The following is a 15,447-nucleotide window of genomic DNA, read 5'->3' on the forward strand; positions in this document are numbered from 1 at the left end:
TAATAAAGATAATGTGAATAAAGTTAATAGATATTAAGGATACGGATATAAATTAAAACTAAAAAATATTTTTCGCATTACAAAGCTTTCCGCACTGATATAGTATGTACCAATAACTTTAAGGACGGTAGTATACGAAGTAGTTCCAGCATGGTTTTTGGCTATACAGCTATAGTTTCCACTGTGGGATCCCATAACTGATGGTAGTACTAGGACAGATGTACGGTCTCCCACTTTAGAAAAAGTTCCTAGATCTTGAGACATTTCTTTTCCATTGAATTGCCACCAAATTTCGAGAGGCGTGTCTCCCTTCGATATATGACACATCATCTGAACGGACTCCCCAGAAAACAAGGCTTGATCGACGTCAAATGGTAAAATGTTTGGTGTAACTGCACAAAAAATAATGAGCCAGAAAAATAAAGATGGCAAATGATTCAAAATAAAAACGTAACAAGCTCACGCTGCTAAAAGATTTGCAAACGGAATTCGTGCTGTTTCCGTGAGCATATCTTTTGGCATCGAAAAGCTATTCAACAAAAGTTTGACAATAATGATGTAAAATGAAACTGACCATGAACATTAAGGACAGTGGAGTAGTTAGTGGAGCCAGCGCTATTGGTAGCTACGCAGGTATAATTGCCACTGTGGCTTGCGCTAGCCGTGGCAATAGAAAGAAAAGAAGTTCGCGAAGTCATTTTCGTTGTCATAATCCCGAAATGTGAAGATGAATTTTCAAATCCATGAAAATGCCATTTGATGTCAAGGGGTAAGTCGCCCTTTGAAACGTGACAGTTGAGTTGAACCGATTCACCGGCGAATACTGATTCATCCGCTTCAAAGGGCACGATGTATGGTAATACTGTTAATTTAGAAAGCCGAAATTAATGTTGTGGCAAGCGTGCAGCGTGCGTATATTTGTGATGGGGTTCGGGAGATACCATGAACATTGACGGAAGTTGAGTGTAGAGCAAGGCCAGCGTGGTTAGCGGCGTGACACGAATATTCGCCACTGTGACCAGCCATAGCACTAGATATCGTTAGTAACGACGTTCTTTGGCCGATCTTCGTGGTTGTTATTCCTTCGTGAGAAGATAGTTCTTTTCCGTGAAAACTCCATGTAATAGTAAGAGGTGTATCGCCTTTGGAAACGTGGCAATTTAACTGTACAGACTCCCCGGCAAAAACTGGCTCCTCAGCCTCGAACGGAACGATATGCGGAGGAACTGGCAAATAAAATATAAAACAAATAAAAACAAAGAACATAGAGAATAGTAAAATGTTTGTATTGTACCCTGAACGTGTAGTGCGGCAGTGTAGTTTGTGTTTGCAACAATATTGGAAGCAGTGCAAGTATAATTTCCGCTATGTTTTTCCGTGACCGAAGGGATAGCTAGAATAGAACTTCTGGCGCCTACTTTTGTGATTATCACGGCATCATTTTGCTGCAGGGGCCGGGATCCGAAGGACCAGGTAAAAATTATGGGTGTATCGCCCTTTGTAGTTTGACACATGACTTGAATACTTTCACCATAAAATACAGCTTCATCAAATTCGAAAGGAGATATGATCGGTGCCACTGTGAAGTTAAATAAATATACTAGTGGAATACGCTACGTTTACAACAATAATTTTGGAATATTGGAAAAACAAAACTGAAAAGCGGACAATGTTTACAATAAACGTATACCCTTGACATTGAGCGTTGCGTGATGGCTAGCCTTGGCAACTGTATTAGAGGCTGTGCATGTGTAATTGCCAGAATGTTTAGCTGTAACGGCACCTACAATGAGAACTGAACCCCTGTCCCCGGCATTTATTATGTTTATCCCTGATAGAGAACTCACATCTCCTTCGCTAAAACTCCACTTGAAATTTAAAGGCGTATCTCCCTTTGGTACGTGACAAGTAACTTGTACTCCTTCACCGAAAAATACTGATTCATCGAAATCAAAAGGCGTTATGATAGGTGCCACTGGAATAAACGTTCTTTTGTTTAGTATCAATCACATCGTCGTGTTTTATATCCCGCCAAAGTTACGTATATTATAAGGGCAGGAAGGAAGAGGCTTGAGGAAGACTACTACGTATAATAATAAATTCAATATGCAAGAACTGATACCGTTGACAAACAGTTGAGAAGTGTGGTTCAGAGCACCAGCTTGGTTTCTGACTACGCACGTATAATAGCCTTGGTTTTGGTGAGTTACAGATTCAATACTGAGTTGGCTTGTTCGTTTCGTATTCAATAAAGTAACTCCGATGTCGCCTGATTTAACTTTATTTCCATTGAAATACCATTCTATCAATAAAGGTAAATCGCCTTTGCTAACCGTACATGTGACTAACACCATTTCCTGGGCATTCACTGTGTCTTCACCGAATTCGAAAGGAATTATCTGTGGCGGGACTGTGAAAGGAAATGGAAAGAACAAAATTAACTAAGCAATAAAATTAGGATCGACTTAAGTACCATTGACGTAAAGTTCAGCTGTGTGATTTACGCTTCCTGCTTGGTTTTTGACAAAACACGTGTAATTTCCTTGATTGTGATGAGTTACGGATTCAATTGTAAGCTGACTTGTACGCCTCGAGTTCGTTAGTAAAACGCCGTTTGTTTCAGACTTGAGAGATTTTCCATTAAAATACCATTGGATGACAAGAGGAAGGTCACCCTTGCTTACGGTACACATGACAACAACCATTTCTTGATCGTTAGCAGGATCGGTTCCGAAATCGAAAGGCATTACTTGTGGCGAGACTGTTTTATTACAAAGTAAAATTAAACATTTGTTAAAGCTTTTGGAGTATTTATGGGTCGTAAAAGGTGTATGTGATATTTATGGGGTAATTAATAAATATATAAAAAGTAAACACAAACATTAATTAGTGCGTGTAAAAGCGATTGCTGATGAGAAGTATTTTTCATTTGATGATACCGTTAACGTTGAGAAGTGCACTGTGACTACTGGAACCCGCTTCGTTTTCAGCTATACATGTATAGTTTCCAATATGTTCATGCTGAACATTCTCAATGCTAAGGACCGATATTCTCTTCCCATTTCTATTGATGAAAATACCATTTCCCGAGTTTAGTATTTCGTCGTTAAGCTGCCAGTGAATTTTTATTGGCAAGTCACCCTTCCCTACAGTACACGTAAGGGACACCGTATCGCCAGCGTTAAGGATTTCCTCACCGAAATCGAATGGTGTAACCTGTGGTGCAACTGTTATAGCGATATACAAAGGATTTCTTGGAATATAAACTAAGCTACATGACGTCAGAATTGTAACATTATGAATGGTTAGGGAAAGGGACAAATGCAAACGAACTTGCGATATCAAAGCAAATATGTACGATGTTTTCAAATTTACCATTAACTACCAGGTCTGTAGAAATATTAGCGTGGCCAGCTTGATTTGAGGCAAAACAAGTGTACACTCCTGTATGTATAAAGGAAACTGCGTCTATTGATAAACTACTAGACTTATGGCCAATCTTAGTGATTGTTACTCCTGGGATATCATTCATCGGCTTCCCGTTTAAGTGCCAAGTGATATTAATTGGCCTATCGCCTTTCGTCACCATACATTGGATGCCGACCGTGTCGCCCGCGTTAGCAGGCTCGTCACCGAACGTGAAGGGATGGATTTGAGGTAAAACTGTTAAGGGAGAACTACATTACTGTCTTACTAATATATGAAGAATGAAATATAGACCGTTGACTTCTAGCGTCGCGCTATGATTGACGTGTCCGGCTAGATTCTCTACGTGACAAGCGTACACCCCACGGTGAGTTCCATTCACGGAGTCAATGTTGAGGATAGACATTTTTCGACTCATGCTTCCTATTGCGACTCCCAGACTATTCGCACGAGATATCAGTTTCCCATTTAAACTCCAGGAAAAGTTCGCGGGCAGATCGCCCTTATTCATCACGCACTGAACCGATGCCGTGTCGCCTGCGTTTGCGGGTTCATCGCCGAACTCAAAGGGCAAGATTTGGGGAGGTACTGTACAGTGAGAAAAAGCACTAGTAAATAAAATAATGAAAGAAGCGAACCATTAACACTAAGGGCAGTGGTATGGTTTGTTTGTCCTGCCTCGTTTCGGATTTCACATGTGTAAGAGCCGCGGTGGACGGCGTTCACGGCTTCGATGTTCAGAATGGACGTTTTCTTGCTGATTGTGGTGAGAATGATGCCGAGATTGTTGCGGGAATTTATAATCTCCCCGTTGAAACGCCATTTGAACGTCACGGGCAGATCTCCCTTGCTCATCACACATGACACAGAGGCCGTTTCACCTTCATTAAGTACCTCCTCTCCGAATTCGAAAGGTGTAATTTGAGGCGGGACTGAGATAAACAAAAAGCTGGGGTTTGGATAGGGAAAGTCTAAATCAAAATAGTTACACTATGTGTACCATTAACTTCGAGTATGGCGCTATGATTAACGGAGCCAGCTGGATTCGTTGCCACGCAATGGTATGTGCCTCTGTGGCTTCCATTAACGGAATCAATGTTAAGGATCGATGTCTTTTTGTTAATGTTGGTTAAAACTATTCCCAAATCATTGTGTCGGAATATGATTTGTCCATTAAAAATCCAGGAGATATTGAGCGGCTGGTCACCCTTGCTAACTGCGCAGGAAATCGACGCCATGTCACCAGCGTTAGCCGGTTCGTCGCCAAATTCGAAAGGCAAGATTTGTGGGGGAACTGTATAGAAGATCGTTTAAGTGTGGACGCAATTTAGCGCAAGTTGTAGCTTTGGCGGGTATAAACTTTAATCCTAGTACCTAAATTTACCGAACGTAAACTCTGAAAGAAACTGGTTAAACAATTGTAAGGAATATCATGAAACATTCATTTTTCTAAATTACTTATTAATATTTCTGGTTGAAAATACTTTCTGATGTGCATGATATTACTTCTTCGAAGAATTGCTGAGTATGAATCAATAAAAAGTGTACAAATCTATAAGATTTTTTCCATTTTTTTTTTGCATAGTCAGCTCCGTCGCTTATCATTATTAAAAACGATAAAAATTTAGTAACACAGTGTTTTTGTAGGAATCGAACCTAGTATAGTGTAGTTTTGACATACTCAAAGTGACTAATTCTTCGGAATTTATTGTATATTTGTGAATTAAAACGTCAAATGTATTAAAATTAAGTACAATATCTCATATATAAATAAACAAAAAAAAAATAATAAGATTCATTCTCATATTAATATAATTGCCGTCGTTGAATACTTGAATAGTAAAAAGTTTGCGTCCACTTGACAAACGTCACACTAAGTCTCGACTGTGAATTATTCTTAGTCCATAAATTCAGTTTAAATCTGTAAAGTATTAGAGTATGGAACAAATGGATTTGTTCTAAAATTTATAATTTCATCATACTGGGATGTCCAGTCTCAACAAAATGCCTTCCATACCAAAGTTACGTATCCAGAAATCAAAATTGAGGCACTCCTATTTACTTGGAGCTTAATTTTTTTTTAATTGAACGCAAACTTTTTTCTTTATTATAAGTACGTACCCATGACTTGTAATTCGAGTTGTCCCCTTGCGCTGTACCCTTGAGAGTTCTTAGCAACGCATGTGTAAGTGGCCTGGTCGCTCATTCGTTCTACGTTTTCAATAACCAACGTGCCGTTAGGGAACACCTTCTGTTTTCGGTTGATTGGTAGAACACTGGAATTGTATGAGATAATGTTATTAAGGGAAAATTTAATAAAGTAGATTATTAAAAATTTTGCCTTTAAAATTTCAAATATTATTGTTTTTAATGTATGTCAAGGCAGCTTTTTAGGGACGGAATATTTCAGTAATTTGTTTTTGTAACCAAATTTGACAGTTTTTTTATTATTCTAGAACAGGGAACGAACGGGCAAGAAGTTGACCTAATGTAAAGTGATACCACCGCCCTTAGACACTCAATGTCAGGCATGCATTTGCAACGCATTTGCGTTGCCGGCCTTTTAAGAATCGGTACTCTTTTTTTCCTGAAGGACCCTAAGTCAAGTTGATTTATTGTGCTCTCAATTTGGTTTTATATATATCTTTTGCAGGATTATTTACTTACCGTCCATCACGTTCCCATACAATAGAGTCAATAGGATATCCAGCAACTGGGCAGTGAGCGATGAGCGTGTCTCCGGCGACAACTGGGCGTTTCTTCATTGGCCGTACGTAAGGCAGTCCGTAAACGTTTACGCGCGATGAGTGGGATGCGCTGCCAACCTGAAATACACAGTAAAGTATGAAGTTGATGATAGCGCCATCTGTTAATATTCTGATTAACTTAGACATGTACGCGCCGATTAAAATAACTCTACACATAAAATTAATTTAAATTATTGTTATTCTTCTCAATTAGAGCAGTGTAGGCCTCTTATATCTGAGTAGTCGTAGGTTCGATTCCCGGCTTCCTTTCTATGTGCGTATTTAACATTCGCTCGAACGGTGAAGGAAAACATTATGAGGAAACCAGCTTGCCTTAGACCTACAAAAATAGACGGCAAGTGTCAAACACAGGAGGATGATCACCTACTTCATGAAACAGATACAGGAATCTAGGATCAGACCGAAAAAGGTTGTAGCGCCACTGATTTATTTATTTTTTATTCGACATTTCTGTTACTGGGAAGTTACAGGCTCCTAAAATACATTACTCACTACATCAGGAGCCTGGGATACGTGTTTTTTATGTCACCTATTGTTGGCAATAAATTAAATTTGGCCACTATTGTTTACACCTTCGCTTATTTTGAAATAAATATTATGTGTATTGTGAGGTACCCCGTTTACAATTTTTGATTTTAATATTACAAACTGATGATCGATATAGTTCAGATTTTTAACAAAGATAGGCTTTGATAGAGACTTAGGAAATACTAACCTTGCTTGACGCGATACAAGAGTACAGTCCTCCATCGTTGGTGTGCACAGATGAGATATTTAAGTGGGATTCCACATTTCCATCGGCTGTTACAAATTGCCCGATTTGCAGTCTTTCGCCGCTGTTCAGTTTGTCTCCATCGAGTTGCCATGCGATGTCAGGTGTTGGGTTGCCAGATGCGACACATTTTAATCTTAGAGATGGACCGGAGCGTAGAGTTTGTTCTGAGAAGCTGTGTCTAATCTGTGGTGGTTCAACTGAAAAGGTTTGGAACTTGATTATAGTAAAAATACAGTATTAATTCTTTGGTATTTTGCTGCATACATTTAAACGGTGGAGATACATACAAACGTTTGATCACTTTAAAGACCATATATCAGTTATTAATGATTCAATCCTTACATTAGTAAGCTTGCTCCTCGAAATTTAACCTTAATATGTATCAAGCTTTTATTTTACAATGCCATCCATACAGTGACTCCATACCTACATAATTTGTCAATCAAAAGTTAATCTGTTATAATATTCGTATCTGTTATAACATATTGTTAGGTGTCACAAATTATGGAGGGCAGGAAGGCTGAACGTGAAATAAAGGCCGAGCTGTTGACGAGACGTTTTTCTAAATTTAGTGAAAGTGGTAATATCTTAATAATTTTAGCAATAGTTTTGAAAAAATTGTTCTGTGGTTTGGTTATGAATTTGTTTTTTTAAGGGATTATGCATTTTATGACGTTATAGATAGTTGTTGTTAAATGGAGAAAAAAAAACGTATAGAAAATCTACGAATCCTACATATTAGTCATGGTCAACAATAGTCTACACGTGCAAGCAATCCCAATTTGTAACAGTCGAGTTTACGGGCTACGATAATAAAGGGACAAGATAATGTACGCAGCTGCGCAGTTTTTACTAATTTTAGCAACTTAAAAAGTACTTTATTACTAAATTGTAATTGGGAGTGGGTGTAATGCTATGTAAAGTGTATGATTATATGGAAGACAAGCTAAACCAACCAAAGCCAATTGATTTCGACGCTTTAGTGAGTACGTCGTTAAATCGAGGGACGTTACGAGTTTACATTGTATATTATATATGTCGGAACAATGGCCCCGGTCAGCTGCAAGTTATTTTACAGATTTTAATGACTATTCCATCGTCGATAGTAATTATACCTAGTTTTTATTTTAAATCAAATAAACAATTAAAGATTTTGAACCGATTTGACTTTGTTGATTGATAAGCTCTTTGACCATATAATGACAATGACAGCTGACAGTCATTGCTCTGACATATTCCATTTCAATTCAAATAAATTAACTACATACGATTATTAAAAACTAATAAACAATTGAATACGTACATCGTCCTCCTAATTTCAATTCGGCGCTAGCTCCGGCACTTTCTTGGTCATTTCTGATGAAGCACTGGTACATTCCCTTATCTTCTTTCTTGACTGATTCGATCCTGGAATTATTTATATATAAAACTTTAGAGGTGAAACACTAAGTAAATAATATGTAGTAGTAAATATGTTTACGTATTATTATTTTGTTTAGTAATAGTTCAATTTAATTCAGAATTGTATTCAACATCTTTCAATTCTTTAAAAAACGGCATCACTTTTTATCAAAACTTTATTAGTCTGTGTATACGCGTGCACGGATACACACGGTGTAGGACGCGGACGTGTAGCTCAAAAGTCAAGTCATGATAATAGTTTTAGAATTTGAAATTATAATGAGTATTAATATGTATGTATTACTAGTATAATATAAATACTCTCTGATATTGTAAATCTTAATATATATAAATATCCTGTCACGATGTTTTTCCGCGATGGACTCCTAAACTACTTAACCGATTTTAAATTAAATTGGCACACCGTGAGCAGTCTGGTCCAACTTAAGAGATAGGATAGCTTAGATCTTTAATTATAATCGCAATTTTTTTTTATTGCAAATTATTTGTCTATATTTAATTGACAGTCATACTAACAGATGTCGACACTTTTCGACTGGATTGAGTAAGTAATCAATAGATGGCACTGCTATGGTAAACCGACAAACGTGTCATATAAGCTACAATTCAATACCAAGATGACCACGTGTTATTGAGGCTAAAGTATAAATTAAATTTTTTCTGTAGTAAAACGATACCGTGAAATTAAATTATTTCTACTTTTTGAATTTTTGGTGTTAGCATAGCCAACCACGTGTTACTTAGACCGAAGTGTTAATCAAATTCAAATTATAGTGACCATAATACAGTTAAATTATTCTTTCCTGTCACGGTATTAAGACTAACTAAAACCACATTAAGGAGAAACGAAGTTCGCGAGGGCAGCTACTTTTTCCTTAATTAAAGTACTACTTGTACTTAGTTTTATATTACCATACCTTAATACGTGGTCGTGGTGGTTCATGTCTTTGCCATCTTTCAACCAGGTGATAGTCTTAATGGGATTTCCTTCATATCTGCAAGTGAATACCGCTGGACGACCAAAGTCTACAGTTTGCGTTGCCGGCTCTACTGCTGTTTTTAATGGTGCAGTTACTGTTAATACGGTTTCGACCGATTCACCTGGAAAATTAATGGAAAAATAGGAATTTATTTCCAAAGCACTACACCACTATATATCACAGATTCGGAAGGTTGAACCTATTTAAAAAATCCAACTTTGATTATTTGGGATTTATTTAACCTAGTTTGCGTGTTATTCCCACGAGAATTTAAATGCGTGCTCCTATGTCACCATACCTACTGGCTCATAGAGGTTCATTGTTTTTATTTTTATGAATTAACTATTAATTACTAAATTGTCACGTGGAACATGGTGTAATGGTTGCAGCTCCATACAAACATTTTGTAAAACAAAAAACTTGGCTATTTAAAAGAGTGACGGAGAGTTTATTATTTACAGTTTTTCTTGTCCGTTCTACGCCCTTAATTTGAGAACTGGCAGTATTTATTTATTGACGGTCATAAGTGTACATTGTGTAACCTAAATTAATAAATGATTTTGAATTTGAATTTGAATATTGTAAAGATTACTTACAATAGACAAAATAAAAACATCGTTGGTCAAGATACTATATTTAAAAATATTCATTTTAATTTCATATTAATATTTTTTTATAGCGCACAGGGGGCAAACGGGTAAGAGGGTCACCTGATGTTAAGTGCTACTGCCGCTAATGGACACTCTCAATGCCAGAGGGCTCGCGAGTGCATTGCTGGCCTTTTAATTGCTACTCTCCTTTTTTGAAGGACCTAAGTCTAATTATAACTCTCTTTTTTATCGCACATCGTTTACGTATCTTCCTTTGTGACAATAATATTTCATTGGCATTTAAACATATAAAGTATTATTATGCAATACTCACCACCAACAGAATTGTTCACAACACATAGATATTTGCCAGAATCATCAACTTTAGCCTCCTTGATAATAAGAGTTCCAGAAACTTGTTTTACTCTGTCATTCAACACGACGGGTTGCTTTCTCGCTGATCCCTCAATGAATTTATACCACCTGTAACAATGGAGAAAACGTTCAGTCTATGGTAACCCATATGTCGCATATAAACAAAGAGCCTAAAAATGTAAATTCCAGGTGTTAGAAGGCTCAAGCCCTACCACAAATAATTCAAATAAGAAACACGAATCAAAGCTTCAAATGACATTGCGAATGTGAAAATACTCTGAAACTAAAGAACGGAACGTTGAGTTCGACGATAAAATTTTATAAACAGCCATAATGAGCTTTAGACATAAACCGCCTAGCATAATCTAGCCATGTGTTACGGGAAGCACAAAGTAAAGATTAAAGCGTCTGAATGAAAGCAAGAACACCCTGTGACTTACCAAAAGGTGTCTACGCAGCTCAATCATTACTTTGGCTGTTGGGAATAAAGCGCGCGGCCGGCCGCGGTCACGTCTTCACGTATTGGCCGCTACAGACTGCAATAACAACTGATATCAATATAATTGAATGGTGTAACTACGTGATTGATGAATGCGTGCGGCCAGCCGTAAAACTATCGTACCTCGTCAAAGGCGCCGGGTATGCCTGAACCTCGCACAGTAAAGCGAGATTCTTGTTACCCCGCCCCACTTGACGGTTAAGCCCGTCTCCCGTTACTTTCGGCCTCGTCCTACCCGTCGGCTCTGTAATGTAAACCTACGGTCACTGCCTAAACTCACCTAAACAACGGGGCGGGGTACGCGGCAACTTGACATTTTAAATACGCTACATCGCTTTGTCCCACTAGAAATACCTCCCAGCCCTCGAAGTTTTGAGCGGAATCTTTTCTAGGTGCAATTTTATTAGTTGGCTCTGCAATAATCGAAATTTGATTGATCGGATACTGAACTATCGTCGAACTATTGAAAGAGTTGAGAGAAAATCTGTGTCATTAAGATATGGAAGGTAAGTGAAAGACTCACTCACCGAAATATTGGTGGAGGATACCCCGCTACTTCACATGTAAGATAAACTGAACTCTCTAAGGAGACAACAAAAATTTCACCGCCTTCGAACTTTCGGCTTTTATCACTTCGAGGAGCAATTTTATTCGTCGGTTCTGCAATATGTAAATTTTAACATAGTAAATCAAACGCACCTTGATACCGGTACAGGATATCCTTGCGCTGGGCAAAGGAGCGCTATCGATGTATTTCGAGAATAATGAACAGCGGCCTTTGGTGTTGAGGTAATACTGGGTATAGCACTGGCAATAGGCTCTGGAGGAATATGTTCAATTAACTGAGAACATTATGGACCATAATGGATCTTAATAAGATTGCTTGACTTGCCTGAATATTGGTACAGGATACGCTTGAGCTTGACACAACAATGCAAAACTTTGACCGATGACTCTTAGAAAGGTACTACTAAGTGAATCCGTTGAAAAACTCGGTGCTTTCGAGCCAACTGGTTCTGTGTTGAAAATGTTTTATATTTATTTCAGTACACTTAAACTTGACTTGCCTGAAAACTGGAGCGGGATAACTTTGAGCCTGACATAGAAGGCCAAAGCCCTGACCGATACGCTTTCTAAATATGCTTCCCATTGATTCAGACGAAAATGTCGGAGACTTAGCGCCAACGGGCTCTACAAAGGTTTACCTATATATAAATTATCGAAAACTAATATGAACTTGCCTGAATATTGGGACGGGAAAAGCTTGAGCCTGACAAAGAAGTGCAAAGCTTTGACTTTCATGTCTTTTGAGCGATGAAAGTGCTGATTCAGTTGAAAATGATGGCGCTTTGGAACCGACGGGCTCTGTGTGTTCAAAATAATTGAATCGTGACGTAATTGATATACTAATTTATTTGTTCATTATTAGGTCATTTTTAAGATTAAAAATAGCTAACCTAGTACTCAATTATGACGACACTTGCCTGAAAATTGGGACGGGAAATGCCTGAGCCTGACACATCATAGTGAAATTTTGTTCCTTATGTCTCGTAACAGCAGATGAAGTTATATCGTTTGCAAACGTTGGTGGTTTCGAACCCACTGGTTCTGTACAAGCAAGATACAATTAAATGTCAACTTACCTAAATATTGGTGTAGGAAAAGCTTGAGCTTGACAAAGTAAAGCAAAGCTATGCCCCTTTTCCTTAACGAATATACTGCCTTTGGAGTCAGACGAAAAGGACGGAGCTTTAGCACCGACAGGTTCTATAATAATATGGACGTACATTGTAATGTAAAATAACCTACCTGAACATCGGTTGTGGGTACCCTTGCGCTTGACAAAGCATGGAACCACCAGAAGACGCTTCAATTATATAATTATAAGACGATGCAGAAGTAGGGAAAGCTGGCGCTCTGGCAGATACGGGTTCTGAATAACACAAATGTAATTGAGGACTCACTTGAAGATAGGAGAAGGGTGGGCTTGAGCCTGACATAAAAGAACAATTGCGTGCTCGGCTAGTTTAGTGAGGGTTGTACTCTTAAATTCCATTGAAAATGAGGGCGCTTTCGATCCAATTGGCTCTGCGATAGAGAAAATAAACTTGAACCTCACCTGAATATTGGGACGGGGAAGGCTTGAGCTTGACATAACAGGGCAAAGTCTTGGCTTGTCCTACGTGTTATTCCAGAAAACTGAACGTCATTAGAGAATGTGGGGGATTTAAATCCAATAGGTTCTACAAATAAAATAATAACTTTATTCACCTGAATACTGGGACGGGAAAGCCTTGTGCCGGACAGAGTATGTTCAAACTTTGACCGACCGTCCTTACATACCGGGACAATTTATTATCGGTAGAAAAGGATGGTGATTTCGATCCGATTGGTTCTAAAATATAACGATGAGATCACGTAATTGTATGAAAATAATATGTACCTGAATACTGGTATAGGATATCCCTGAGCCCGACATAATAATGCAAACGTTTGTCCAATCGCTCTATTGAGAAACCATGCGAATTTATCATCGCTTGAAAATACGGGTGGCTTTGTGGTAATCGGTTCTGAAAATTAAACGTCCTTACCTAAATAATGGGACTGGGAACCCTTGAGCTGGACATAATACTGCGAAGTCTTGGTCTTTATTCAAATCGAACGAGGCTAACTTTGAACCACTCGAGAACGAAGGGCTTTTGGAGCCAATTGGTTCTAAAATTGTTTAATAGTATTACTTTAAAGGTTCTATGTTACCTTTATTTTAATCTAGTGAATCTATTTTTTTTAGAGAATGCAGGGGCCTCATAATATTAACTAACTTACCTAAAGACTGGGACGGGGTAGGCTTGAGCCAAGCAAAACAAGGTGATACTCGAACCCATCGCAAAATCCAAAAATTCAATTGTTTTTATTGGAAGTTTCGGTGGTGCAGTATTAATAGGTTCTAAAAAATAACCAACTATAAGTGTCATTACCTGGCTAATGGAACTGGAAATGCCTGAGCAGGGCACAATAATGTCACACTAGCGTTAACAAATGCACCGAAACCCCTTACGTTATCCAATGTAGGAAATTTGGGAGGTACTCTCCCTACAGGTTCTAAATTGGGACAAATATTAAGCTTAGATAGACCTAATTTATGTCTTTAGAGTATAATTTTACCTGAATATTGGGACGGGGTAAGCTTGTGCTGGACATAATAATGTACTAGTATCATTCGAAGTCGTGTCTGTGATATCTATCATTTTAGTCGCTACTTTTGGAGCTGCACTGCCCATAGGTTCTACGAAAGAAAGTATAAACGTCAGTTTCTCTGTACCTGAATGCCGGTGCCGGAAACGCTTGGGCGGGACATAAGAGCGTGATGTTTTCGTTTTCTTTAGCATCGAAGGCTCGACTTTTGTCAGTAGTTGTAAATTTAGGTGAAACACGACCGACAGGTTCTATGAATAAACGATAAAATATGTAAGAGGAACATTATTTTACCTGAATAATGGGACTGGAAACGCCTGCGCAGGGCATAACATAGTTAAACTGGCATTGAGTGTAGTGCTAAAACTTCTGGAACTATCCATCGAAGGAAATTTAGGTGAGACACGCCCCACAGGCTCTAGAGACAAGATAAAATTCTATTTGAAATGTACCTGAATAGCGGAGTAGGAAATGCTTGGGCCGGGCAGAGTAAAGTCACGCACGCATTTGATGAGAATGTAAAACTGCGACCGGTTTCCGTCGATGGAAACTTAGGAGACACTTTTCCCATTGGCTCTGTTTATAAAATTATATGGTCTAAGGATTACTTCAAATTGAAGTATTTATTCAGTGTATTAACTACAACGTAATAAATCTTACCTAAACATTGGGGCAGGATATGCTTGCGCAGGACACAAAAGTGACATGCTTTGATTACTATCGAAATTGAATAGTCGGCTTTTTTCTAAACTCGGAAACTTAGGGGATACTTTTCCCATTGGTTCTGAAGCAAAGAGATGATGGAAAATAGTTTTAAATTGTTTCATATTAATAAATACTTTTGCTATTGGCTGCTTATAAAATTTGGGATTTGCCAAATATTGTGATAGAAAGTTTTTAGTCTATTTAAAGAGTATATTAACTACCTGAATACTGGTACAGGAAATGCTTGTGCAGGACATTGCAAAGCGAAAGAATCAGTTTTCTTGACACCGATCATGGTTCCCATAACAACAGAAGCGAATTTTGGTGGAACACGTCCAACTGGTTCTATGGGGGCAATCAGAAATTACAATTAACAATTACCTGAATAGTGGGGTGGGAAACGCCTGAGCGGGACATTGCAAAGCGTACGAATCATTTTTCTTTACTTCAAACATGGTCCCCGTTAGAACTGTCGCGAATTTGGGAGGTACACGACCGACCGGTTCTAAAATATTACAGAAAATGATAGGGAATTCCGCTTATTACCTGAATACGGGGACAGGGAACGCTTGGGCCGGGCACTGCAATGAGAATGGTGTATCCATTGTGGCTATAAACATCGCACCCACTTGGCTTGAGGAGAATTTTGGTGGCACGCGCCCTATTGGCTCTGAAGAATGATTCAAAAGAGAATTTTAATGAAACCTTACCG

General features: G+C 38.3%; 1 protein-coding gene across 1 annotated transcript in view; it reads right to left on the reverse strand.

Moving 5' to 3' along the window:
• Positions 1 to 15,447, reverse strand: part of LOC123714710 (Down syndrome cell adhesion molecule-like protein Dscam2) — a 65,362-nt gene that overhangs the window by 23,159 nt on the left and 26,756 nt on the right. The window contains exons 7-14 of the mRNA XM_045669107.1: positions 11,116 to 11,248; positions 10,296 to 10,444; positions 9,309 to 9,492; positions 8,273 to 8,376; positions 6,910 to 7,166; positions 6,094 to 6,251; positions 5,548 to 5,702; positions 2,940 to 3,227 (exon numbers count right to left, since the gene is read on the reverse strand). Of these exons, the coding sequence (XP_045525063.1) occupies positions 2,940 to 3,227; positions 5,548 to 5,702; positions 6,094 to 6,251; positions 6,910 to 7,166; positions 8,273 to 8,376; positions 9,309 to 9,492; positions 10,296 to 10,444; positions 11,116 to 11,248 (1,428 nt within the window). The remainder of the gene's footprint in view (positions 1 to 2,939; positions 3,228 to 5,547; positions 5,703 to 6,093; positions 6,252 to 6,909; positions 7,167 to 8,272; positions 8,377 to 9,308; positions 9,493 to 10,295; positions 10,445 to 11,115; positions 11,249 to 15,447) is intronic.

This window comes from Pieris brassicae, chromosome 9, assembly GCF_905147105.1.
Source record: "Pieris brassicae chromosome 9, ilPieBrab1.1, whole genome shotgun sequence".
NCBI classification, from domain to species: Eukaryota; Metazoa; Arthropoda; class Insecta; order Lepidoptera; family Pieridae; genus Pieris; species Pieris brassicae.